General features: G+C 45.0%; 3 protein-coding genes and 1 long non-coding RNA gene across 6 annotated transcripts in view; 2 read left to right on the forward strand and 2 right to left on the reverse strand.

The window, feature by feature from the left end:
* The window catches only part of LOC142575202 (uncharacterized), a 136,459-nt gene that overhangs the window by 108,031 nt on the left and 1,887 nt on the right, over positions 1 to 26,541 (reverse strand). The gene's annotated exons all lie outside the window — the stretch shown is intronic.
* The window catches only part of LOC142575201 (scoloptoxin SSD14-like), a 108,109-nt gene that overhangs the window by 39,431 nt on the left and 42,137 nt on the right, over positions 1 to 26,541 (forward strand). The window lies entirely within an intron of this gene.
* On the forward strand, positions 10,968 to 17,307 carry LOC142575198 (uncharacterized). The gene is made up of 3 exons (XM_075684332.1): positions 10,968 to 11,545; positions 12,691 to 12,855; positions 15,294 to 17,307. The coding sequence occupies exons 2-3, from the start codon at positions 12,691 to 12,693 to the stop codon at positions 15,561 to 15,563; spliced, it is 435 nt and encodes a 144-aa protein (XP_075540447.1). The 5' UTR covers positions 10,968 to 11,545; the 3' UTR covers positions 15,564 to 17,307.
* LOC142575199 (uncharacterized) lies at positions 14,590 to 18,456 on the reverse strand. Its single transcript, XR_012826603.1, has 3 exons — positions 18,023 to 18,456; positions 17,604 to 17,780; positions 14,590 to 15,624 (listed from the first exon to the last, which is right to left on the reverse strand). It is a non-coding gene; the product is annotated as an uncharacterized LOC142575199 (long non-coding RNA).

Consider the following 26,541-nt stretch of genomic DNA (forward strand, 5'->3'; position numbering starts at 1 on the left):
TTTGTTTCGAGGAACCCGTATGGGTTTCCTTTGTAGCAATTGCTACGAACGGGTGGATGTCTGATTTTCCCTTTATCCACTGGGGAGCTGTAAGCTCGATGTAAGATCGATGTAAGCGGAGCTTTGTATGCTGTTTGCTTTGATTGACGATATAATTAGCGGTGATGTTGGCGGCGAATGTGCAGTTCATTCAGCGCTTAGTCCAATACGAGAGTGGTGAGTTGATGTTAAACATTACCTTGTGTGCACCACTGTTGTCTGTCTGCGTAGTCCACAGAACACATAGGGAGACGTGTTTGATTGATGCGTTGTTGTGCATGCGTTATTGTTAATTTATAATGTCTGAGAGGGTTGAGCATTATCATATTGCCTTACATGGCATATTGCATCGTGGCAGAAGTGTTAAACTTTGATAGAATTATGGGGCTGTACGTAATTCGATTATCATAAAATTGTGTGTAATTGTACACATACATTCGCAGTCTGCACCACGTTTCGCTGTGCGTAGCAAAGACGCTCCTGTTCCGCGCGACGCTTCTTTCGGGCCTGGGGTGTCCTCGACGCTGAGTGCACGCTTTCGAGCCATTTTGCTGGCGCGTGTGTACGTGCTCCTTTGTACACGTGGCCAGTACAGTGTTGAGATGCCAGCTCCAAGCGCTTTCTTCAGGCTATGTACGAGTGTAATGTTTACACTATCGCAGCCCAGCGCGCGCCCTCCACAGCCTAGCTCTTGCATTTCCGAGGAATGCAAGCACAGCACGTGCCTTACGCACAAACTGGGCAACGCTGCCGCGGCGGCGCCGGCCGGGATGCGCGGAGGCGAGTGCCATCTGGTAGTGTCGCAAGGAACCCAGCGGCATGCGCGGCAAGACCATCAGCGCCCGGAAGGTCGGGAGAAGAGGCGAAGGAAGCTTCGCTGAAAAATGGGTAGTGACGTTTGAGCAGCCAGGGCGCACGCTAGAATGCTAGCTTCGTTGAGGATTCGAGAGGCGCTGCGAAGACCGACCGAGACTTTTTTGCTGAATTCTGACGCATTTTCTTCATGACGATGGCCTGTTCAGGCTGCCTCAGTTATACGCAGACATGGACATTCTCACGAGGTCGAGCCTTCGCGATAGCGTCCTCACCCTCACTAGGTGAGGCGACGATCGTCTTCCGAATATTGGTGAGGTGAGGGAGTGTGACGATGCGATTCATATTGCTGAAGTGCAGATTACTCACTTAGATCGTATGCCTGGTTGGTGGCTTTGTGCTCTCAGGTTCCGAAGCGCACTGGCAGGAAGCCTCTTTAGCTGGGATGTACGTCGAAACCCGCTTGCAACTGGCCTTAGCGTCTGGGAGCAGTAACGAAATTGAAGTGACTGCCGCTTTCTGGCGTAACTCCGATGTTTGTTTTTACATCGAATCTGTATAAGGCTAGGGCATCAGAATCAAAATTTATTGTTAGAAGTTGGGTCAAATTACAAGTGTTTAGTATGCAGGAGGAGGTCCCATAGTCAGACTGTATCGGGACCTCCTGTACAAGAATAGTTATGGTAATTGACATCTCAAAGCAACAGTAGCATATAATAAGGTATTATACAAGCAACAGGAAATGAACGTTTACAGAGCAAAATACAGAATTCATTACAAATAATAACAAGGTTTAGCTTATCTCACGGTAAAATAAAGAATTGTATGTGAAGAAAATACCAGTAGTTACAAGAAAAGAAATCAAACAAAAAGCCAAAACAAGCAGGAAAGAACGAAAAAAAAAACGGTTATAGTAAATTTTCTCATTAGTTTGTCAATAATAAATGCGTTTCGAGTTCCCTTTTGAATTAGTGCAAAGATCTTGTGTTTTTGATGAGAGGAAGAGTGTTCCATACTGACATGGAAGTGAATTCTACGGTTTGTTTACCGTAGTTAGTGCGGATTCGCGGTAAAAGAAAATTGTTATTCAGCGTGAATCTGGTGGTACTATTAGTTTTCAGGTTAGATGGTGAAAATGTTATCGATGATAGCTCATTATGTAGAAATATGTGGGAAAAGATACCTAGGTTGTATTTAGTGAGCCCAGAAACAGTAAGGATGTTATTGTCGTGTAGTAAGGAAGTGGCATTAGAAAAGCGTGAACTATAGGTAATTATTCTGATGGCTCGGTTCTGAACTGTCTGTAAAGACGCAGTATGAGTATTACAGGTGTTTCCCCAACATATCATACCATAAGTAATGTGGGAGTGGACGAAAGAGTGGTAAGTGAGAGCAATGTGGTACGTATGAAGTAGGGGCGTGCTTTAATTAAGATGCGTGTACCGTAAGCCATTTTCCTTTTTATGGGGGCAATATGATTGTGATATTTCAGATTACAATCAAGTAGAACGCCAAGGAAAGATGAACATGAACTTGGATGAAGGAAGTGGGGACCAAGACTGATAGGTGGAATGGAAGCTATGTTTCGCTGATGTGAAGAGAATACAACAAATTGTCTTAGTTTCATTAATAGATAACATGTTAACATTACACCACCTTAGAAAGTTTTCCAAGTCAGCATTTAGCTTATTAACGAGAGATGAGATATCTTTATGAAAAGTGAATATAGTGGTATCATCAGCGTACAGAATGCATTTTGTAAAAGAAAGACAATTAGGTAAATCATTAATATAAACTAAAAAGAGGAGTGGCCCCAGGATGGAGCCCTGAGGCACACCGATGTTAGTAGTTCGCTGTCGAGAATAAGCACTGGAAACTGAAACAACTCGAACCCGGTTATGTAAGTAGCTTTTTAGTAGCGAAAGGGCAGGACCGCAAATGCCAATTGCTTCGAGCTTAGAAAATAAGATAGTGATTAATGCTATCAAATGCTTGCGTTATATCGATGAAAACTGAGGCGGCGAGAAATCCCTCGTCAATTATTTTTTTTTAGTTGGTCCGTAAGATAAGTGCCAGCTCTGTGGAATACCCATGGCGAGAACTGAACTGGCATGCAGAGAGGATATTAAATTTAGAAAGATATTTTGTTAGCCGTATTTCAATTAGTTTCTCAATAACTTTTCCAAAGAACGGCAGAATGAAAATAGGTCTGTAGTTGTGCAATAATGAGTTGTCGCCTTTTTTAAAAATCTGGAATAACTATGCCACGCTCGAGTTCAGAGGGAACTAAACCAGTCCTGAATAATAAATTAACAATGAATGAAAGCATGTCTGAAATTAGGTGCGAAATGAGTTCAGTGTTAGCAGGGTTGACCTCACCGATTCCAGCGCTTGTCGCTTTTTAGGTTATCTCTAACCGCAGCTACTCCTGCGGGCGTCGCCTGCGAATGAACCCGCGAACGCGCTCGTGCCGCTGCTCGCGCGTTCGTCGTCGTCTTGCACGGCCGGCTCCGTTGCCGCTCATCATTCCAGCGTAGAATTTAATTCCTCTTCTATCGACGTAATGGGGAGGCTGCGTTAAAAATTTTCTCTACCGTAGTTCTCTACCCTAGTTCCCGAGGGCCAAACGATCCGGATACTAGGTATGCACCTACAAAGCAACGGCAAAAACACAGTGACTATCGACAAACTTGCGGCATGCGTGAACCAAACCAACCGTTTGATCCGACGCATCGCCAACAAGCACTTTGGGATGAAGGAAGGGGATCTTAGGCGTCTAATCCAGGCTTTTGTGCTCAGCCGTTTCATGTACTCCCTCCCGTATCTCAACCTGTATAAAGCGGAGAAGGAAAAGGCAAACTGCCTCATAACACAAACCTACAAGGCGGCGATCCACCTGCCGAGATACACATCCACCGAGAGACTCCTGAAAATGGGTGACCACAACACGCTCGACGAACTAGTTGAAGCACACAGAACAGCCCAATACGAAAGATTAACCAATTGAGACACCTGCGGGAAGACGCATCCTAAGGAAATTAAACATCCCGTACGAGAGCACTCAAACAAACGTCGGGCCCATACCCAGAGACATCTTCAGTCGCCTCAGGGTCGACCCAATTCCAAAGAACATGCAGCCGGAGTATATCACACCAAAACGGAGACAGGCCCGGGCCAAAGCACTCCAGAAACACTATGCAAACCACGAGGAGGCGGTCTACGTAGACGTAGCCGAACTCTGAGAACGCGACGCTTTCTCTGCAGGGGTAGTAGGAAACGACCTCAAACCAATCACCGCGGTCACTGTTTTTGGAAGGCACGCGGAAGAAGTGGAAGAAGCCGCGATAGCAATAGCTATCACAAATACCGCAGCCAAAATAATTTTCTGCGACTACAAGACGGCAGTGCGTAATTTTGCCAAAGGCAGAACCCACGAACCGGCGCTACAAATTCTAAAGGAAGTACATTTCACGCCCGCCAGATCAGGATCATGTGGATCCCTGCGCACTCGTCCCATCCCGGGAACGAAGCGGTTCACAATTTCGCCCGAGGACTCGTCAACCGGGCAGTGAGCCAACCGATCCTGCGAGGAGCAAAAGAGCGCATGATAACCTACCACGAAATTACGCAACACTATAAAAACGAGACTCGAATAACCACAATAACAATTCCAGGGTGTCTACCACCCGGGAAAACCGGGAATTATCAGGGATTTTGAGTAGTCTGGAAAAAGTCAGGGGAAACTCAGGGAATTTGGGCCTCTATCAGGGAAAATTAGCGGCAATTTTATTGGAAGGGTCGAAAGTCGCGGTAATGCTGGCTCGAGAAACAGACAGGAATCGCAATGAATTGTCTTTGACGCTCTGTCGTCGGCTGGATGAGTTGCCAGTGTGCAGTCAACGACCGACTTTCCAGATTCCCGATAATTTGGACGGCTTCGCGGCACCACCACGTACCCCATAGAGTCAACGTATCAGAACGTGTGAAATTTCGGACGCAAGAACCCTTCGCCGTCCGATTTTCCGGACGTTTTGCCGTGACCGCAGGTCCGAAACGGCAATAATCAAAGGCACCACCGCTGCCGTTTTGATTACTTCGCCACCTCGAACCGGCACTCTCGCACGCAGATCCGCTGGCAGCCGTTGCCACCACTGCGGCAACGCTAGGCCTAGCTGCTTCGACGTTCGCTATGAAGCTTTTTGCCCCTGGGTGCCGAGTTTCTTTATTGAAAGAATTAGCTGCTGTCAGCAATGGCACGGACACCGCTTTTGTGGTCCTCGCGATTGGCTTAGAAACTTAGAAAACACGGTGCGTTGCATAATGCCGGTTCCCGAAACTCAGCTTCGACTCTGCACAGAAATGTCACATGGTGAAGCATACGCAAAAGTATTGCAGTGAAGCATGACAAGCGTTGGAAGGGGCTATAGCCACGGAAAACAGTATGTATTCCTTAATTATACACACGTGCACCCGGTATTTCCTGTCACAGTACGAGCGCCGATATGCCTACTATGTGCACCGACAGGCCTTCAGAGCGTTTTCGAACGTGCCTGTGGCGGTTTGAGCCCCTAAGGGCAGTAAATGACACGCATTTACTTTTTTCCAACTGGCCGATTTTTCGAATGTTTTCGCGACCCCTAGGGAGCTCTAAAAATTGGCCGTGGACTGTGCAACTGACCAAGATGCTTCAAATGGTCCTTGGGGCGAACGAGTGGCAGAAGGACAAGCACAGAAATGATGTACGGATTGAGGAATAAACAGGAAAGGAAGCTTGCTGCCGCCGTTTTGAAGGAGCTTGAGCTCAAAAAACAGTTTTGGCTGATGCCGAGATGCAGGTGTCCCGCATCCAAACCAAAATAAACTCTTTAAAGCAGTGAAACACAACACTCAGGCGTCGTGCGCGGGCTGAGAGTATGTCAGGACAGTTGAGGTTGACTTACGAGCGGTTGAGAGAGAATCTCAATTGTGACAGAGTTCGGGCCTCATACCACTGAGCTTGCTATCAGTTGATAGAAATAGCTCATCTTCGAATATATTTGCTTCTGTGTGCATCTCCTTTTTATTCGTATTTGTGAATGTCCGACTTATTTGCAATTTTTTTTCGAAGACACTTTATTTGCTGTGCATTTTACTAACCCCTGCCTTCTATTCTCTTTTTGAATAACATAAACACTACTCCTTAGTATTCAAATTGGATTAAGTCGCTTTTTAATTTTTTTCATGTGCTTACTCGAGAGTGACAGCATCAGGCAATATGGTTTCAGCCCGTCGTTACATAAAACACAGTTCTGAATCACTCAGGGAAATGGGCAAAGGCACTCAGGGAAAACCTGGAAAACTCAGGGAATTTGGAAATGTCAACTTGATAGACACCCTGAATTCCTTAACCAAAAACCAGCAGGCGACGTGTAGGCAACTCCAAACATACACCTTCCCCAACCCGTACAAACTATCCATAGTCTACCCAGGGGTACACTCCCCCGAGTGTACGCTATGGGAGGCCGACAAAGCCAATTTAGCACACATCTTGCACGGATGCCCTGAGCTCAAACCTAGCGTCGAATGGCAGCTATGCAACCGAGAGCGGTGGGAGGCTGCGGTGACCAGCTCGGAACCCGCGGTTCGACTGCGGGCCGTGGCCTGGGCTTCAGAAGTCGCCGTAAGACACGGTCTGACGGCCACCTCACGAAGCCACCATGACTTCCTACATCTAATCTCATAAATCATTTTCTGTTGACGAATTAAAGTTTTTACCACCACCATTTACCGTGGTATGAACCATGCGTAAGGGGGTATGAGCCATTCACTGTCTTAAGTGACGGACGCATTTAATAACAGTGGTGATACGAGAAGGTGTGTGCATACCTATCGTCACGAAGACCACCGATCAGGACAATATGTTCGTACCTTTGTTAAAAATTATGTCACCTCTGTGTCTTGTGCTAAACAGCTTCGCTGGTCATACACCTTCACACAGTGGTATGACTCATAATTTTTCCACGGATTAAGATAGTTACGCGTACTCCTTTATTCGAAATTAATATTCTCGGATTCACCTTTTATCGCTTTGATAAGAAAGACAAAAACGTGAGGCTTGCGAATTTTCAGGCGGTAGCGTTTGTTGGCTTAGTGAACCCCACATTACAGAAGAAAAACACATGACGTTAATGTTGCTAAAGCTCGACAACAGTACAACCCAAACTGATAAGTTTTACGCTTCGGTTTGCGGCAACTATTTGGTTAGTATCTGATTACAAATTCCAGCACTCTCTGTTTTCAAATCTCGGTAACTATGGTGAAACTTCCTGCATAACGAAATACAAACGTCGCGAGCAGTTCAATATGTCAGCAACTCACCACAGAATACATTTACGTTCCGTCCTTTAACCATATTAAACATCTTAAGAAAATATTAAGCTTCATGGCATTAACATATTTTTGGCACAAAAAATATTCCCTGCGGCTTTTCAGTGCATGCCAGTGATCACAACTTACTTTCCCAAAACTGCGACAGGGATACGAGGGACACCGCAGTTGGCTCCGGTGACTTCTGCCACATAGTAAAATGTAGTAAATACTAGATTTTATTCTTCACTTCGCCCCCTACCGAAATGCGGCCGCTGTGGCGTAAACGTGACCTCATGCTCGACAAGAGAAACTTTAGTTACTGAACCACCACGGCTGGCATGCACACTGGTGATCTCATCTGAGATCTGGTGTTCGCATCTTAAGTGGCATTCCGTATTCCTACAAACTTACATCGCCATTGGGCGATTTACCGTCACATAGACGAGAACGAAACCTCATTTGATCAAGTGCTACACCTACTTTGCATTGTGCACGTGTTCGGGATTTCGCATTGCGATGGTGCAATTTCGCATGCCTGTAAGTTGTGGTGGGCTCTAAGCGATAATAATAATAATATTTGGGGTTTTACGTGCCAACACCACTTCCTGATTATGAGGCACGCCGTAGTGGAGGACTCCGGAAATTTTGACCACCTGGGGTTCTTTAACGTGCACCTAAATCTAAGCACACGGGTGTTTTCGCATTTCGCCCCCATCGAAATGCGGCCGCCGTGGCCGGGATTCGATCCCGCGACCTCGTGCTCAGCAGCCCAACACCATAGCCACTGAGCAACCACGGCGGGTGGCTCTAAGCGAGTTCTTATTTTCGGATAAACGAGAGAATGGGAAGTGAGGGGCTCGATTTTGTTAATCATGGCCATATAAAGCCAACAGACAATTAAGCCAAGGAAAGCATCGAAGAAATTAGCTGTAGTTGAAATTGGAATGTAGAAAATAACAAAGAAAGAGAAATGAAAGTGGATGAAAATATAACGTGTCGCCGGTGGGAGCGGAACCCACAACCTCCGCAGTACGCGTACGATGCACTACCAATTGTGCTCCCACCTGCGACACGTCATCTTTTCGTCCGCTTTCAGTTTCCTTTTCTTCATTATTTTCTACATTCCAATTTAAACCACAGTTAATTTCCCCAAAGCTTCCCTTGGCTTCATTGTCTGTTGGCTTTATGTGGTCACGATTAATAAAATCGAGCGCCGAAGTTCCCCTTATCTCATTCATTCATTGCGGGGGTCTCGAATCTGGCAGCCTTGATGTCATTAGGTAGCACGCGAAGGTTTATTAGCCACGTGCCCGCTCTCCTGAGATCACGTGTTACGTGACGCCATCGGGCAAAAAAGGATATTCCACATCCGTCCACCTTGGCTCTGAGTGGCGCTGGCTAACACTGCTAGGGCTAGATCTAGTAAACATAAGCACCCAAGTTAGTGGACGGTTTGATAGCCGTCGCCGTAGCGCAATTGGTAGTGCAACGCACGCGTAATGCGGAGGTTGTGGGTTCGGCTCCCATCTACTACACGTTATCTTTTTGTTTTTCGATCGTGGAAACAAGAAGCCTGAGGAAGCCACATCGGGACTGTAGGGCGACTGGAGAACCGTTGGCAGCTATGATTAGACCAAGAAGTGGGTCGCCATGAAGGAGTTGTAGGCTGGCGCGTTGTCGTGGTGAAGTTTCCAATCGCCCGCGATGTAAGGCTGGACGCGATGAACCCTTCGTTTCTTGAGCACTTCCACGTTGAATTTGGTGGCGTTGACGGTTATACGATGTGGTACAAACTCATGGTGGACGAGCCCCCTGATGTCAAAGAATACAGTGAGCATGGTGTTGACCTTCGAATTGCTCATTCTCGCCGTGAGGCGAGGGGACACCGAGATGTGCGACTCGGCACTTTGCCTTTTTGTTTCGGGGTCGTGTTCAAACGTCCAAGGTTCGTTACCTGTGATGACATTGTAAAAAAATGAGTGTCACTTTCACACAAGTCCCAAAGTTCCTGGCACGTTTCAACGCGGCGCGATTTTTGGTCGTTCGTTAACACTTTGGGCACAATCTTCGCGCACAGTTTTCGCATCTGCAAATCATTCGTGAACTGTACTGCTTAGAAGCTTTGTCTGCGCCACTAAACGACGCTCAAACGACGGTCTGAGTTTAAAAGATCTCACACGCGTCACATTTTCCTTGGTGATGGTCATTGGTGGCCGTCCAGTGCGGGCTTCATCGCTGACCTCTTCACGATCTTCTAAAGAGGCCTCGTGCCATCGGTAGGCTTGACGTTCCGACAAACAATTCTCCCCAAAGGCCGTCTTTATCATAAGAAAAGTTTCCGCTGCGGTCTCGCCTAGTCTCACACAAATCTTGATGGTGCTGCTTCGCTCCAACGAGCGCTGCATTACGGATTGCTCGGGAAATGAAAACGAGTTTCACGGAAAAGGCTGTCCTTAATTACTCGCCAGATAGTCTCGGATGACTGAGCCTTAACTGAGCGACGGCGCGTACGTAAGCCAACTACCCCCTCCACCAATCTGAACTGGTCCTAGCGCGCTGCGACGTGTATAGTCGCTTGAATATATAATCACTGATATAGCTTTTCAGACGAACACTGTATGATGCGGCGTTGCAATGTCGAGGAGTGTGTGGTTTGTCAATCCTCCCCTCCTTGATATTTGGCATATGTAATGTAAATAAATAAAACAATGAATAAAGATACCAACAGCGGAATACATCACTTTTATGAGCGGAGTGAAGGGCAGGGGCAAGGCTACGTGACTAGCTCGGCCGCGTCACGATCATTGCCAGTGACGTATCAGAGTTGACGTATAATTCACGCACTTTATTGCTTTTTCGCTAAGCGGAGCAACAACCGAGCGCTCCGCTGTTTCATTTCAATTGGCGCTGGGCACGAAAACAACTTCGCCGGTGCAACTGTCGTCTGACTGCGGCCGTAACCTTTATGCGACGAGCGGCGACGCATGTCGGACAAGCCGCGCAATGGGGTTCATCCGGGATCAAAGCATTAACTACTTGCGCGGTCGAAGCAATGTATACGGGCGACCGCTTTAGTGCCGCTCGCTCTCAACGCAAATTGCAGCGTTCAGTACTGGCGTGGCGATGATAAAAACGGTACGCGGCATGTGTTCGAAAAGCACCACGGGCGGAAACACTTGTGAGCAACACTGCTAGTCCCGTGTTGCGCCAAGGGAGCCGAACTCTGGAGTAAAGCCTGATATATTCGGTTTTGTTTATTCGGTGTGCGACCACTGCGTAGCCCTCATTCTGGGGCACTCCGGCTCATGTGGGCGGTCTGAGATGAGGCCTCAGTTTATTTCCTTGCATACTTTGAGTCTTACCTAAAGAACGTTACGGGAAAGGAGCGTTCACCAGCTCTCTATCGTTTTCCTGATAGGCCTGCCGCACTACACAAATATTTAACGAAAGACGCACAATTTCGCCCCTTAGTACGGCGCTTACAGTACCAAGAACTTGGTTGAAGCGAGTAGCGCGACACAGTTGTTGTCAAGCGAGGAAATAGATAAAAAGGATGCTTTGTTATGCTTCGCTGCGGGATTGCAGCGCCGTCTATGAAGCACGGCTGCAACCTTGTAGGACGTTCTCGTGTTTCAATGTGTATTTTTGTCGCGCGCGGGCTCTTACTCATGTCGCACTGGTTGTCGAGTGCCTCGCTTGACACTGGTGTCAGATAAGCCCTTAAGGCCCAACCACACGCAGCCCGTGATACGCGTCTCGCTACGCGTACACGTAAGCGTACGCGTCTGCGTGCGCGTACGCGGGTGATGAAGGGAAGGGCGTCCAGCCACACGATACGCGCACACGTGCGCGCTTCGCTGCGCGTAGCACAGGGCTGACAGACCAGCTGCCCAGCGATGGCGGAAACGGTCGTCTTTGGCTTTGAGAAAAGTTTATCTTTAATTTCTTTATGGCTAGCCATGTTTATTTAATTTATCAATGTTAGAGCTAGTACATTGTTTTTAAGTTGAGAAACGCACGCTGTTCGTATCTATACATCCTTATGGCAAGAAAAGCTACATCAATTATCAACATCACGCGCGATAGCGTCTGCTTGCTCACAACTGCAGCTGACATCTGCGCGCGACCACGCACGACGTTGCTGCCGAGCCCTTGCTTAGCCGCTTGCTTCGCCGGCATCAGCGTTCTCTCCCCGTAATGTAGTACCACATGAGAAAGAAGCTTTTGCTGCTGCTGCTCTTGCAACGGCGGCGGGAGCGCAGAAAGCGTCTGCGGCCTCTGCGGCGGCGACGTTGGTGGGTCCGGCCAGTCTTTCAACTGCGTAAAGAAGAAGGACTTTACGGCTGTGAGTAACTTCTTTCCTTTCGATGATCTACAGTGGTAGAACTAGGAGCCAGTGTTTGGACATGGAGACTTATCTTCGTTAGGACAGCAATTACTTATCAGCGTTTTTAAGTGCGAGCATAAGCGAAAGGGTTAAAGTAGTAATGCAGGGATCGTACTCGCAGAGCGCGAACGCCCAATTCGCAGAACAGCATCGCGTCGTCGGTGCAAGGTTCGTCCAGGTTGACAGCACCGATCGAAACGATAACGTGACGCACGCGAACAGGGGGAACGACAAGAGCAGGGTGTAGTGCGGAAAGCGCGAAAGCATAGGCGAAGATCGGGCTGATTAGCCGCCGGAAGCATACAGATAGTATATTGGATACGTGGTGACAACACCTCACGACGTTTCAACCGCCGTCTGTCTAACCCGTGTATGCCGTACGACATACGGTCATTAACTGTTCAGCGTCAGAGGGGAAGAAGCGCTTGATTCAACAGACAATCTGTAATACTAATTTGGGGCTCCCTTCATTATTAACAGTAGACCATACTGTTTACACAGAGCTTGTGTAGCAGCCTCTTTTCTTGCACAAAATTTGTAAGGATTAAGTTTTGTAATACATTTTCTGCTATTCGATATTTTATTTGATATCCAGATTATTTTTTCTTCATTTGATTCGATTCTAAATCTACTTTTCGGTATTAGCACACCCCTACAAAAAGCTAAGGACTGCTAGTTATATTTGTGCCATTAGTATAGCACATAGATTCAAGAACACCTTTTTACACGTGTTGGTTGTCTTATATGAAGCTTGTGGAGGAGATAAGATTTCCTATATTTTCTGTCTCTCAGAATTGTGACTGTAGAATATGAAGTGTAATGTAATTAAATTGTGACCTGGGGGGCAGGTTAAAATTCTGTGCGACTAATTTCGGAAGTTTCTTGGCAGTGGCCGCACGATTTTAATATACCGTTGACTGGCTCTCCTGTTTTGCCGAACCACTGTTTGTATTCAAGCACATAAACAAAGCAGGGGGTAAAATTAATGATGGCTAGTGGCTATACGTGTGTGTCTGTGAAAAGTGTACAGCTCCTGATACCTGCGCGTGTATATGGGCAGGGCATGGTCTTGCTGCCAGGCAATAATGCACCATTTTTTACAGATGCAACGGATACGTCAGGATGACCACGGATTTTTCTACAAGTTCTTTCGCAAGGCGCCGCAGCTCTTGGACAAGCTATTGAGCTTTTTAGCAGAGGCCCTCACACGGCAGCACCACATTCGAGAAACCCCTGGAGCCTGGAGAACGACTTGCTGTAGCATTGAGGTTGGTAAAGGACAGTTGCGCCTAGAGTAATAATGTGCGATTGCAGGAATACAGAACACCGTTTCTTTGTCATTTAATGTATCATTTATTTTATTTACATATTACTGCCCGCCGCCTTTTGGAAGCCAAATCAGGAAGGAGCCACAAAACATTGAAGCAAAACAAAAGAAAGAAGGAAATGACTGACAATGAGCGTGCATAAAAAATACTAATACATAATAATAATAATAATATATTAATAATCATCTTTATTTCTCTCTTTCCACAGAATACAGAATTATACACAACTAACTATTTATTAACTCATAAACAAATAAAAAAAATGGGACACGAAATGCTGATACAAAACGAGAAATAGTAATGATGGTACTGACAATGCGCGTGAAAAGAAATACAAGAAAAAAATGATCGCATGAGCACAGAGACTGAAAGTTTCCACTTACTGCATCACCAGTGTAACAGTTACGGCTAACTCTAAAAAAAACTGCCATCGACTGGCATCGCACAAAAGCTACCTCAGTGCTTTTGACCTTGCGCAACCTGTAAAACATGCACTGAGGTATGCTTGCACATGTAGTATTAAACAAAGGTGGTAGCTAACCTACACAAATGAATTTTGATCGTATGTCACCTGAAAAGGGCCCCCCACAGCCATGTAGATCATTGTGAAGAAAAATCATGTCATCATAATTAGTATTCAAACAATTGAAACATGCGTACTAATTTTTTTTCAACTTGCATTCAAGCTACTTGGCATCCCGGTAAGACATAAAAGACGTTGCCTTGACTTACTGTGTGGGGATTGAGGCGGCTAGACTCTGCAGTGGTGTGTAAGTCATATAGTGGCGATCGTGCCTGCAAAGTATTAAACTGCAGAACAGCACGACAGCCGCAGAAATTTCTTACATTTTTTTCAGCTTAAGAAATTTTTTAAAGCTCACATGCTGTTCACGGCTCCCGTCAGGTAGCCCTGCTTCCTGCCAGTGAAGCAGGGTCATACGTATAAATGTCTCATTTACACACTGCCTTCAATGTCACTGATTACGTACAAAGACTTTGGCCAAACATCCAATGCAGAACATGCAAAACCAACTCCGGAACTGAGCCACGGAACACGAAGAAAAAAAATGCAAGGAATGTGGCTTGTGGATGATAGTTGTGGGAGAGGTAGAAGTTGTCTATGTTGGCAGTGAACCTTGCCTCCTGGCTATGTGGTGGCAAGACTTTTGCCTTTCTGCTACCTCTTCTAATAATAATAAAACAATATGAAAAATGCTTGCGCTGCTAGAACGCCCCGACAGGCTTTGCAACTTGCAGCATATAACCGAAATTTTCAGTGGGGTCTGGTTGAAGGTTCATTACATTTTTTTATTTACAGGCATGTACAGGCATCTCTACATGCATGCACAAACTCTTCATGCACAGGTGGTGAACTCAAAAAGGTTCATTGCTGCAAGACAGGCTGAATGAGTAAACACAGATGAAAGCGATAAACATCTGTCTTGCAACAACAAACCTTTAGTTGCAAGTCAGTGCTTCTTTATCGTAGGTGTGTTGCTAAAACATGTTCACACATCTCTACAGCAGCAATGGCCAGCCAACCAGGCCCACAGATATCAACTTTATGAAATTCTTGAATACCGCACAAAAATATGGATACAACACAATGTAACATGAACAAAAAAGAAGAGCTGAGGGGCTTTGACATGACAACAACAGACAAGGAAACATATATAAAGCATAAAGGAAAATAACTCATTTTATTTGTAATGTCAACATCACAAGGAGAAGGGAAATGAAAGTGGTCAAAATATAACTTGCCACTGGTGGGAGCTAAAACCAAAACCAATTGAGCTGGAGGCTATTCCATCATCAATTTCATAGAATGTTTATGTGTACTAGATTAGGCTCTTGGAGTGTTCTTGCATGAGTAGCGTTGGCTAACACTACCAGGGTGAGATCCAGTACATGCACATTCAGGCCCAAGAAAGTTTGCAGAGGGATAGCCATTGCTGCAGCTCTACTGGTAAAGCAATGCAAGCATAATTCAAAGTTTGTGGGTTTGTCTCCCATTAGTGAGAAGCTACCTTCTTATATACTTTCATTTTCCTCCTTATTTTTCCATTTCGATATAAAGTAATTAAATTCATCAATGATTTCCTTTTGTTTCATTGTCTCTTGGCTTTATTATACAAAAAGTATACATTCAAAAACATTAATCTTTGAATTACTCTCCTACTTGCATCAATGTAATTTTCATGTCGAAATGCGTATCCTCACTGACCTCTCTAATGTGTTTGAGCAGAGAGACGGCAAAAGTTCGAGGTCGTCCTGTGGTTTGCATCTTTTGATTGCACTTGAAACATTGCCTAATTCCTCCAATATTAACCGACTCTAATCTTTCTTTTTCCTTTTCCTCCCCCTTGACTTTGCTTCAGAAGCAATGCTTCCTAACGTATCCAGCCTACGACTGCCTGCTGAAGCCAGCGATGCTTCTGACTGCGGGCTGCTGTGGTGTGCCTCAGAATCCTCAGGAACCAGAACTTCTTGAAACATCGGTGATTCAAGAGATTCTAAAATGCCCTGAGACTCCACAGACTCATGCGACGCCGAAGACAGAGTCGATGCTGGCGCTTGTGACTCTTCACTTGACGGTGATGGCACTTCCAAGTGTTGCCAGATTGGAAAACTGGCACATTTTTTGTTAAGATGTCTGCAGCACTTCCCTCCTCACTCGATGGGGGCACTGGTGGAAGGTTGGCGGACATCCTGCATGTGAGCGTAATAAGGGTTGCACATAGTGTCAATGTGTAAATAATGTGCCAGTCTGGATGCAAAAATATATGAAGGCTCAAATCCGTCCACATTTGTTTTAGTGTGTGATTTTATTAGCGTACACTGAAGCTCTGAATCAGTTTTGTAGGGACAAAAGTGGCTTGCCTATACAACCAGAATGAACAGTTTCTGCATGCGCATAAGTGTAGCTTTTGTATCTTTTTCTGTTTTTGCTTGTGATGCATTTAAGCAGTTCTTACGAGATCTGCATGCCTAAAGCCTAGTGATTACTTCTACTCAAAACAGTGCATGATATTTGGAATGTTTCAGTTTTGAAATAATTAGCAGGAAGCATTCCACTACATTTACTCAGTAAAACCACTTAATAAATTTCATGTTGAAAGACCTATGCTTGCACTCTCTAAACATAGAGTAGTAGTACTGTTAGGTCTTGCTTTAGTATAAGGCTCTCTCCTGTTCTAGTTTTTCTACTGGAAACGTTCTTGGCTTGTAACTTTGTTTTCCTTTCACTTGTTTGTAAACTTCATCTCTTTCTAAACTGTTTTTCTTAACTGAATGTACGTCTAAACACAGTGTGAAGCTGTGTGCGTAGTAATCAGGGCATTTGTTGTTTGTATTTAGGAAGTTACATCTAATAATGTTTGCCTTCTTGCCATCTGCCTTGTAAAGGGTGTTTTGGCCCAGCAAAGCTGACCTTAGCGAGCAAACCCTTCCAGAAGGTTTCTTACAGCCAAGCTTTTTTTGCCTCTTCTCTGGACTTTCCTACCGCCACTCCTACTGTCTTGCCAAATAGCTCGCCTCATGTTGATATTGTAGTCGTTGAACCATTGTCATCCCAGCTGACTACTGGCTACTGTGTTGCACGAGTGACAAGTACTGGACGTAATGCAAATACCAATTAAAATAATGTAACTAGATCGTGGTTTTAGCATGTAAAATTTCAATAATCATTTTTTGCACAGTGCGAATGTGTTAAACTGGATCATCTAGTCCTTCCTTGAAAATTTTGCTAAGCAGGAACAGCGTTCTCCACAAACATTGTGAAAGCTTCGCTTAAACGAGTAACCACACCACCTGGGATCTGCAGAATAACCGCAGGCTGATAATTAGGTAAGGACACTGCTGAGCAGACACAAAAAGAATTATCAATTACACAGCTGACAATGTCGTCAGTACTATGGCGCATTTATTCCTACAGCATGATGACACTGAATGAATCCCTAAGCAAGCTAGGTAATATTTGAGGGTCTGTGATGAAGCACCGATTTGCACACTGCTGGCAAGCAACAAAATGGAAAATTAAAACTGTGCATTGAAGTGCCCAAGGTATACATGAATATTTCAACATTCAATACTCAGTTAAATACTGGCCATTGACTTGCACGCTGCCTTCTAGGATCAGTGCACAGAATAAAAAAAAAAACTACTTGCATGTTTTGTGTTTTGTTTTTGTGTGTGCATCATGCAAGCCCTTTTCTTTTTATTCATCCTGCTAATTCGTATGTGATATTCTCTGTACTTCTGTCTTATGATTTACTGTTAGGTTTTTAAGTGCTATTTTACTTGTTATTTTGTACCTGTATTTCTGCTTTCTCTGCTCCCCACTGCAAAGCCAAACTGGCTTTGTGGGTACCTAAATAAATATACAAAGCTATTCTTGTACTGCTTCTATGTCCCCTCACCGGATCACATTTAACGAAATATGCGATAATCGGAGCGGCGATGCAGCACAAATATTTTATCGCCAATTAGACAAAGCTGAATATAATGCATACTGTGCGTCGACTTGCTTGTGTAAGCACAATATTGAGTCGATTCCCATAAGTGCGGTGCATTGCCAGCTATAACACAAACATACGGCATCGCCGGTTAACGTGGTAAAGGGAAAGCACTAAAATCCCGTGTTTCATTTTTAACACGCCGGCTAAGGTGGAAACTTCAAGATCACTTACGGTCTACTCTCCATTGTGTGGCGCAGAAACATCATCTGGTCGAAAAACAGCCAGATGACGTCGTCCTGAACGTCGTCTGGCACGGCGCGGCTCTTTTCTTTCTGAAACGTATTCCCAGGCGCCGAAATTTATTCCCCGCGGACTTCCATCACTTCTGCAGCGCTGGGATAACGTCATCTGCACAGACGAAACGCGTTTTAGACATCTGCGAGTCGGCTGATGAGAGAGTCAGCTTATACCAGTGCCACACAGCTAGGCTTTCGATGGCGATCGAGCGCGATCAAATTTCTCGATCACGATCGGTTCTACGCACATTGCGCGGTACAGGCAATCGTGATCACAAAATCCGACCCCGATCGGGCTCGATCGCGATTGAAACTGCTCCGCTGTGACGCCCGTATAAAATTCCGAGCACTCACCTGTTCGGCAGCGTTGGGCATGACGATCCACGACCACCTCGTCAAGTGCTTGTTCTAGTGGCGCTCGTGTTTCGCCTGCTACCAAAGCGCAGGTCGAGCCTCAACGCAGGCGATCAGCGCTTCGTTGTTGATCGCCTCCATAGCCTCTGTGCTCTATCGACACGAAACCAGCAGCGACTCCCGGCGTCTCCGCACGATTCTGAAACTTCAACAACCTTTCCGAACCGCCGGAAGTGTACATGCGGCCCACGTGACGTCGGTGCACAAGCTGCCACTTCCGTCGCGTACGCTCAAAAAGACGCCCAAGATCAAGACCTCCTTGACGCGCGCGTTTCCTGCGCGTCTGCCCTCTCTAGACGCGTAGGACAGGCGCGTACGGCCTCGCAGACGCGTGACGCGCAGCCAGGCGCGCACGATTCACCGCGTGTGGTTGGGCCTTTACTATCGCCGGTGCCTTCGATTGTTGGCACTTCCCAATCTCACCTAGCAGGATCCTCCATGAAGACGTTGCATAACCATCTGGCAAGATCGAACCATAAGATAATTGCTACCCAGAAGGACATATTTTGCTACACTGGTAGTTGGCAAGCAGCCGGTTATCTGAAATTGCTATCTGTAACTGTACTCGTCCCTGCTATTTCGTCACCTCTTTTAAGTATGAAATGCTTTTAGCTCCCGTTGTCAGCGACCTTCAAGTGACCTTGAGCCAAAAGCCAGAGCCGTTGTCCGGGCACTCAAACAAGAACATCCGGGCAAGTTTGCAAGAACAAAACGCGATCATCCGGGCAGCCACTCAAAAGGTAAAATAATGCGGTCTCTGATCCTCGACCCTTTTCACGGGACCGCATTACATAGGCTAGTTACTGCCCAAATAAGTTACAAGCGATATTGCTTCCGAGTTCTTCATAATGTTTTTCACAATATCGCTCAAGCTGTAACTTCTAGAACGCTGAAGTGTTGTCATTTCCAATAGCGACGTTCAAAAGGCAGATAAAGGGCATCATACACTTGTCTTTTCGCGCTGAGCGCTGAAAGTCAGCGGCCCGTGAGTTCCGCGGCGCGGGTTTTGCGTCATATCGACGTTAAAGATCCCCTGGTGGTCAAAATTATCCAGGAGTCCCCCACCACGGCGTGCCTCAAAATCACATCGTAGTTTTGGCACGTAAAACCACAGAATTCAATTCATTCTTCTTCTAGCTGGGCGGAGCGCTCTGTCTCCCTGACGTTTTTCGCTGCCTGTCGTGCGGCCTTCAGCCGGTTTTCCTCTTCCAGCTGGTCAGCGTCCATATGGACCAGTGGTGTGGTAGGGTGCACCGTTGCGAACGTGCACTATGCCCATTTTAAGATTGTGGCTAATATCAAGGACTAAAAGCCTACCGACAGGCCGCTCGAGGCACTTTGCGTGTATTCGCGGGCTTCTTTCACGCTCGGAAAAACTTTTATGCAGCACGTGTTCGGAACTGAAAGCTGTATCGGAAGTTTTTCAGGTTGGTCTATAATTTTCTCATTGACACTTTTCATCTATAATATTTGAGGAGGTGATTAATTAAGACTAATGATTTAATTAGGCGGAATGAAAAAGAAAATGAGTATCTCCAAGCAAACAACACTACCTTGTTTCTGTCCAGCTGCGTGGCATTCGCATATTTTTGAAGTCCAGCTAAACTTAGCTGAGACACCCTGTATATATGCATGGGGGATCATTTTTAGGCTTGTATGGAAATTTTAGACAGTCGCCTGCAGCAGGTAACACAATGCCATTTCTTCGGCTGGATTGTTAAGAGAGGCGGCCATTACTTGCGCGAGAAACTGAAACACGTGTTCAGCTAGTTAACAGTAATTCACTAATTAACTTCATAACCAATCAGTTTATGGCACACCTTGTATTCTACAAATTGTAGCCGGCGAGTTTGTCAGGCGTATCCACTTTAAATTAATTTCCAGAGTGGCACCAGGATATATGTGCCGTCAAACTCGCTGTAAGGATGTACGGTTGGTCAACTTACTTTTTTAACAAAATGCTCTTTTATGCATTGAAGAATATAAGTAACGAACGCCCATGTGTTTCGTCCCACACTTTGGGAAATATCTCGAAGCTGTTGTCATCCCGGAAATTAATTTAAAATAATTTCAAGTGGATGCGTCTTGCAATTTCACCGGCTACAATTCGAAAATTGCAATATGGGCAGTCATTTACTTAGGAAGCTAGTCGTTTCTTGTGAATTGGTTGAATACGTGTTTCCATTTTTCGTTCAAGTAATGGCCGCCTTTCTGCACAATCCAGCTCAAGGAGTGACATCATGTTGTCTCCAACATGCGATATTAAAAATTTACAAAAAAATTATATATATATATATATATATATATATATATATATATATATATATAATATAATATAATATCGTCACTTACCCTCCGGTAAACCACGTTCACCACATGGCAAAGTTCATGAGCTCACTCGACAGGCCTTCGTCCTGCAGCGGACATAAAAATAGGCTGCTGCTGATGATGATGATGAACGCGGTTTAGAACGTGGATCCGGACCCTCAAATAGGTGCGACGTAATGCGAACGCACTTCTCTCGCGTTTACCGCTAAATCGACCACTGAATTTTTTTCTTACTTCATTCGTTTTGCGAACGCCAGTGAAGAGAAGAGCAAACCACGGCGCGTGTACGGAAAACGTCGCAAGCAGCTTGTCACCATCAAAGTTGTGCATGGTCAGACGTCGTGCGCGCGATGCGGCCGGCGGAAAACAGTCGGCGTTTGTCCAGCAGTGTTTCAGCTTGTCCGCATACGTTTCACCTTTCGCAGAATACTGAGGGTAGCACTATGGACAGTGCCGAATGCGGCCATACTATAAATTCTTCAATGACGGCGTATTTAACCAATCAGCGGCCGTTGGCGCCCTGTGAGCAGATTAAAATTGGCAAGGGGGTGATTTCGCCAATATGGAGGGATCTGTTTCGATGGTGGTATATATTTGCATTCGTATCGAAACAAGGCGGCGATAAATTGTAACTTGGCCTGTTTGAGATAATCAAGTAATTTATAGCTATTTATCAGTCTAGTATTTGGTCTCTCTCTTTACTTTTTTTTCCCTCAAAACCTCTATATCTACCTTGTATAATTACTTGTGCATGTAACGTATCCTGTCCTATAAATTTATTCCCAGCTTTCTTTTTCACCAATACTCTAAACGTCTCATCTCGATTGCTGACCGGTTATAATGCATTCATCCACTTCAAATCTCAGCGCTTATAGAAGTTGGACGTTTCGGACTGGCCTCGCTGGGTTAATACCTTCGCATTCCATTGGGATGTACTGAGTTGTCTCCAGATTTCTTGCTGCAACAGGCACATGTCTCATCTTGTTGAGAATATTCGCTCCGGTATGTATTTGTCCTTGGACAAGCGGCAAGACATTGCCCTTTGTGTTATAGTACAGATTTTGTGACCCTGGCGGCGAGAGGCGGCAAAACGCGCCGCTATCGGCACCAGCCCCGGTTGCCAGAGTTCCTCGTGTCATATACCACGTCATTACTCGTCTCTTCAATAAAGATAATTCCCGACTTCCCTGTGCTAAGCTTAGGGCCTAGGTTTCTGGCTGTATTACCACACATATTCGCTAGTCCCTGTAAATATTTCATTGCCTTGCACTCTGTATATGGTCTCTCTATATCTAGTGCACCAGCAATGCAGGTAGCGACAGCTTCTGATACTTTGTCTAACCTCAATGCACGGACACGTTTTATTGTTATACATGGGTGGGATTCTAAAACAAAGTATAAATAAATGGCTCCATGTTGACGGTGATACTGCTACCGATACTTTGCAGGCATACTTAAGTGTAATATGGTTGGTCTCTGCAATAAACATGTTCTCTTTGGTTGTACTGTGCGCCCCAAGATGCATATTGCCACCAGCTCGGCTGTTCATGCCTGCGGCAGCAATGTATGAGACCGGGCTTGTTGGTGTTCCATTTTGTTACTCGGTGCAGAACCAGACAATGGATTTAAAAAAAAAAAGGTGGGTGGATGGGGGAGGGGTGATGACGGCGCTTGCGTTCCCCTTTCTCGAGTCATTTGTCTGGTACGTTTTGCGTTGTAGAACAACGGCTCCATTAACTCTACGGCTCCATTAACATGGTATTTAGTAAATTTATTACAGTTTACCTATTAGCGAACGACGGGAACCGTGGACAGTTACCCGGTCATTGCAGCGTACTGCCACTGGCAACCGTGTATGATATGGCATACGTGGTCAATGCTGTGATGCTAGTTAGCGCTAGCGCTGTATACCGAGTGCTTATTATTCAAGTTCTACAGAGTTCGAAAATTGTCTCCGGCAGATAGCATAACTGTAATGCTTGAGCTGGATTATTCAGAGGCGGACATTACCTGCACGTGAAATCAACATTCTACTAATCGGCAAACATTAACCAATTGACTTATTACACGTACACGCAAAAGACATATGCAAGTTCTTTATTGCACGAAGCATTACCCATTGGGGGGTATTGCATAAAGCTGGGACTCTAATTCTAGCAGTTGTAAAAGAGGTCCCTAGACTATATGCTTTTGTGTAAACATAATATGCGAATGAATTGAAGTGTTTGCGAAAGTACAAATTCATTGCGTTCATACTGATTCCGTGATGCAAGCATGAAAGAGCGAAGGGTAGTTTTGTAAGAGATGAGTGAGTGTTGTGATGTTAGGTCTGTCGGTAATTTATTCAACTGTTCTATAATATACGAAAAAGAAAATGAGCCATAGTACGGTCGTTTGGCACGACTAGCGTGTTCGGGAGGGGGGGGGGGGGGCGGGGGTGATCGTTGTGGGAGTGCAATAGTCGGGTAATTAATGTTTGCTCAAGGGTACAAAATATCTTTTTCAGGATATTGTAAAAAAAAAAAAGAACGAGAACATGATAACGAATGCAATCTTTCACGGGTAGTGTGTTGAGCACGGGGTAAGCGAATCTGAGTCCATTCTTTTTAAGCAGAGCTGAGCTCCAAGCGCAGTATCTCATGCAACAGTAATGGGCAATGAGGTAGTAGGGTACGTGAGTCCGTAAATAATAACTGCGTAAGTAATATGCAAGCGTATGAAGTCTATAATATAGTCCAAAGTGTACGTAATGGGAAGATAGTACGTAGTTTATAAAGTATTAGAAGTTTCTTGTAAATAGTCGGTGGTTTCGTGGATACATGTGGTCAGGCCACTGCAGTTGAATGTCGAGATAAGGCTCTAAAATTTTCGTGTTGTAAAGCTTTTACTATATACAGCTTTTCAATTTTAAAGATGTGTTCGTTAATCGGGTGTTTTTCACGGATATGACTATATGTATTTACATTTAGCTATTTTGCTCGAAGATTCAAGCCAGTTCAGCAGTCTTCCCAGAACATCATTAGGTCTTTTGTAAAGTTCAGTTTAAGCTTCAGTGACTAAGAAAACATTATTGTCGTCTGAATATAAAATGCGATCTCCGGATAGGTAGACGGATAAATCGTTGATATATGCCACAGAAAGAAACGGCTCAGCATTGATCCCTAGGCCACAGCAACGGAGTCTAAACTAGTTGGTGAAATGTTTTTAAGGGGAGAATTACGTTAATAGCCTATTTTGGGTCAGTAGGTTCAAGCTAAAGAACTAGGGCTACTAGTTGTCAATTCGGAGTCTGATTGTGGATCATTTGCCTTGCCTGTGGTCAGATTAGAAGTCAGAGTTGCCAGGTAACTATTGAAGCTTTCAGCAATTACAGAAGGGTCACTTGCTATTGTGCCGTTCGGAGGACACCACTTATGCTATTTCTAATGCATGTGTTTAGTGCAGCATTTATAACTTAATTTCGATGTTACTTTTGACGTCACCCTGTGCGCTTGCTTGATTTGTCAGAATAGCTTCCCTTAGAGATTCTGATTAAAATTTCCAGCCTTTTCTTGTATTCCGTATACTTGCTCTTTAATGTAACGTTTTGTGGCTTTGACTTTAGTTTGTTAAACGTGTTGCCTTTGTGGTTTATCGACTTCAGGATGTCGGTGGTTAGCCATGGTTTGCGCTTCCCGTTTCTCTTAGTTACTTTTAAAACAATTTCGCAATTTCGTGCATATCCTAAATATTTCAATGAAATGTTCATATTTGCTAACCGTGGCCACAGGAGAGTAAACGACGTGCCAATATTCTTTCAGTAAATCATTGGAAACAATATCGTATTCTATATAATACGAGCCTGCATGGGCCTTGCATTACTACTGGATTGTGCAAAAACAGGAAGGCGGTCTTTAATAACTGATAATAACGTTCCACTTGGAAACGTAGCGTCAGGTAAACTTGTGATATATTCGAGTGTGCTCTGTCTTGAGTTGGTAATTCGTGGTACTGTAATTGTTGCAATCCGTAACTGGTTAGTAAATATGTAATTGTAGTTAGCAAAATTGCTTATTGTCAATCTTAAGGTCACCCAAAATAACGATCTAGATGGGTAGTGCTTTTCTAATAATTAATCAGCGCAATTACTTTACGGCACATATTTAAATTTACGAATTGTTGTCGGCGAGTTTGTGAGGCGTATCCACTTCGAATATTCAAGATGACACCACTTTCGGCACATTCATTGCCAAAGTGTTCGATGAAATGCAAGGGCGTTCCAGTTACTTTGTGCTTCAGCATAAAAGAGCGTTCTCCTGAAAAGAATTATCTGGAACAGTGCATGTTTATCGCTAGATCGATGGCGCATATCGAAACCCATGCCTTCATCAAAATTCGTTGCAAGTAGATATGCGGTGCAAACTCACCAGCTACAATTCGTAAATTACAATGTGCCGTAGGGTAATTAAGAAGTTAATAAGTGAACTTGCGTCAGTTAAATGATTGTAGTTTGATTTCTCGTGCAAGTAATGTCCGCCTTTTTTGAATAATCCAGCTCGAGGACTAGAAATGAGCTGTCTGCCACAGGCAGCTTTTTAAAAAATCTGCAAAACTTAAAAATGATCACCTCGTATATTTATGCTATATATGAATAAATATGTGGCAGAAAGGATATTCCACATCCGCCGCCAAGGTTGGGGAGTGGTGGCGCTGGCTAACACTCCGAGGGTTAGTTCTCGTTGCAACGCACAAATACCCCGTAAAGTGGGTGGGGAAACGGCGCCGCGGTAGCTCAACTAGTAGAGCATCGCACGCGTATAATGCTAAAGACGTGGGATCGTTCCCCACTTGCGGCAAGTTGCTTTCTAATGTACTTTCAATTTCATTAATTTATAATTTCCTCATTTCAATTAATAAGTACAAATGATTTCCCCTGTGTTGTCCTTGCTGTGTTTGTTTGTTAGCTTCTTATATGATTAATAAAAATCGGGCCCCTCGGTTAACCCCCTTTCTTCTCGTGCTATTTATGAGTAACTTATGATTGGAAATCTTCATAACTGCTAAGGAATCATATCACCGCTAAACAATTACTAGAATTACAAATTAACGAACGAATGAAGGCGCTTGCAAGTAATCAATTGTTTGAAAATTCTTTTCGGCTAGTCGGGGGTAAGCGGCGATGAACAGACGGAGGTAAGTAATACGAGGACGTTGCGTGCAGGTTAGACGGCCTGAAACGCTTCGCTCCGATTGAGTAATCACCGCGTAGCCAGCGTCGATTGCCGGAGGTCCTTTTCCTCTGAAAATTGACGCTCCGGCGAGCCTGTAGCCACGGCGACAAGTGTGGGTGGCAGCTCGTGACTCGCGAAGGCTCGTGCCCACCGCGCCGTGGACGAATCGGTCGTCAATCCGGCACCGGGAAAGTGAGGCATATCGTGATGCTTTTTTGAGGATGGCGGTCTTCCGAGAGTCCCCCGGTGTCCGGGGCATCTCTCGCGGCGTTTTTCAGTGTGCACCGATGAATTCTGCCAGGTACCGGCACCGAGGCGAAAGCTCAGCGGCACAGGCAAGTGATGTACACGTGCCCTGAAGGCGAGATCGCAGCTCACAGCCCGCCGCACCGGCTGCCTAATGAACCCCTCATCGCGCTCTGCATACGATGTGTGTGGAAGGGAGTTCGCTATCGCGACGTCATATAGAATACAGAGCGCGACCTGGCCAGCCCAAACTGTGACGGCTGTGCTTTGTGGAGCAGCAAGTAGTAGCCGCATTTCTCCAGAGCAGTGTTGCCAACCTCCAAAGCTGAATTTTTCTCACTATTTGTGTCACAAAATTTTAGCAGATTTTGTTACTTTAATTTTAAGAATTCCGCAGGCCACTTATGGGTGTCCCAAGCAGGAGTGGGTACAATCCGAAGTGCTTAGCGCATGAAATTATGTACAGAAAATATTAAGTACATAACACCATCATACTACAAAAGAACGCTAAAAAGTTCTAAAGGACAACGCTTGCTAGAGAAAAAGATCCATAAAAAAGAAAGAAAAAAAACTGGCAAGGACAAGCAGTGACCACATCGGCACACTATGAAAAAATTGATTTTTCGGTAGATGCAAGTACATGTTGTGTTAAGAATGTCCGAAGGTAGTTTAATA

This window comes from Dermacentor variabilis, chromosome 3, assembly GCF_050947875.1.
Source record: "Dermacentor variabilis isolate Ectoservices chromosome 3, ASM5094787v1, whole genome shotgun sequence".
Lineage (NCBI taxonomy): Eukaryota > Metazoa > Arthropoda > Arachnida > Ixodida > Ixodidae > Dermacentor > Dermacentor variabilis.